Source organism: Aphanomyces invadans (genome assembly GCF_000520115.1).
Source record: "Aphanomyces invadans strain NJM9701 unplaced genomic scaffold supercont1.4, whole genome shotgun sequence".
NCBI classification, from domain to species: domain Eukaryota; phylum Oomycota; class Saprolegniomycetes; order Saprolegniales; family Verrucalvaceae; genus Aphanomyces; species Aphanomyces invadans.
In genome coordinates, this window is record NW_008580149.1 from 1,023,204 (window position 1) to 1,024,978 (window position 1,775).

The 1,775-nt window shown below is 49.3% G+C and overlaps 1 protein-coding gene across 1 annotated transcript; it reads left to right on the top strand.

Annotated features, from left to right (window-relative positions):
- Positions 1 to 436: 436 nt before the first annotated feature.
- Positions 437 to 763, top strand: H310_02790 (hypothetical protein; the record flags this gene model as incomplete). Its single annotated transcript, XM_008866426.1, has 2 exons — positions 437 to 460; positions 521 to 763. 2 exons carry the CDS (start codon positions 437 to 439, stop codon positions 761 to 763), a joined length of 267 nt encoding a protein of 88 aa, XP_008864648.1.
- Between the last annotated feature and the right edge of the window lie 1,012 nt (positions 764 to 1,775).

Consider the following 1,775-nt stretch of genomic DNA (forward strand, 5'->3'; position numbering starts at 1 on the left):
GGCAACAATCTCTCGGTTCTGGACACGAGGGTGCACGTCCGCTGCTCTTACCGGGTGTGCCACGGTTGCTTCGAAGATGGCCGGACGGATTGCAGGCACACACAAGTACTCAGACGAAGGAGCTCGCGACATTATTTCGAGTGTCCCCCACCACCTTCGGTGCAACTTTCGCTCATTGGCGTCGGCAACGGGCTTCCCGAAGACAACTCTTTGGCGTCTCCTGAAAGCTAAGGAGCTTCGTCGAACAACGAGTCGGCTCAAGCCTATGTTGACGGCCGATCATCGCCTTATACGAAACACCTTTGCCAAGTAAATCGTGCGTGCCGGTCAGCTTGGCACTCGCATTGTTCATATCGACGAGAAGTGGATTTACCTCGCACAAGTCAACCGTCGATTCTATCTGTGGCACGACGAGGCCGTTCCACAACGTAAAACCATGTCAAAACGGCAAATCACGAAGGTCATGTTCTTGTGTGCTGTTGCTCGTCCTCGACATGACAGCAGACGTCATTTAATGTAGGATGGCAAGGTTAGTCTATGGCCATTCGTTGAGACCAAGTTGGCGAAGCGGAAGTGCAAGAATCGAGACCGCGGCTCTCATGTGACTGTTCCTATGAGCGTGACCAAGCCCATTTACCGCAACTACCTGATTGATAAGGTGTTTCCGGCAATCCAAGCCAAAGGCCTGATCGTCGTTGAAGACCCATTTCTGTGCAACAAGACAATGCAAAACCGCACGTGGCGGTGGATGACGCTGCCGTGAAGACGGCGGGTTAGTTGAACGGTTGGAACATCCAGCTCACGGCCCAGCGAGCGCAAAGTCCGGACTTCGATGTTCTTGACCTTGGATTCTTTAATGCCATCCAGTGCTTGCAGCATCCGACTACTGCTCGATCAATCGATGACCTCATTCAGTGCGTTGAAAGAGCGTTCAAAAATCTGAAGTGGGCCATGTGGAGAAGACCTTCATGACTTTACAGAAGGTTTTGGAGGAGTCAATGAAGATGGACAGCGACAAATTGTACAAGCTACAGCAATTGGACATTCAACTGAAGGCGGGTCATCAAGAGTTGCGGCCGTCATGCGATGAAGAAATCCTTATCGCTATGATCTGATGGAGAGACGATTGCAGGACGAGCAAAGAATCCACGAAATTGTAGGTTTAAATGGTAGTGGGCTTCGTGTCTCGGGATCTGAGGCTCTTGACAGCATTGATGGGCTCGTGGAACCAATGAATGATGTTGCAGTAGTGTAGCGCATCATGAAACTGTTCGTCGTATATTGTTGAGCTTGAATAAAAATATATGGAACACCCCGAAATGTCCTGAATTTGGATACAAACTTCTAGATGTAGAATGCTGCAAAAAGTCGTGCAAATGTTCTGGAGGACGTACAATTCTGCACACAACGTGCCAAGGCAACTCCATAGCACATCTAGAATGGCGATGAGGCAGTTTACGATTGTCCATTGTGAAATCGACCGAGTCAATCAAAAGATATACGACTCACAAGATCATAATCTGAACCGTGTGAAATCTTTTTGGCACTCACTGTACATCGTCGATGGACACGTCTTTTCACCCCCGAAAGAAGTACGACAGCCCTGTTAGGGACGCAATCGAAATGCCTTTGTTGAATATCCCTGCTCATGTCCTAAATGGTAAACGAATCAATAATCAATCTTCATCTATTCGGTGACGGCGGGTGTTGCCTGGGGCTTTGCTGCGATGCACGGCAGGCGGACGACCTGATGAAAAAGGACCTTCGCGGCAATC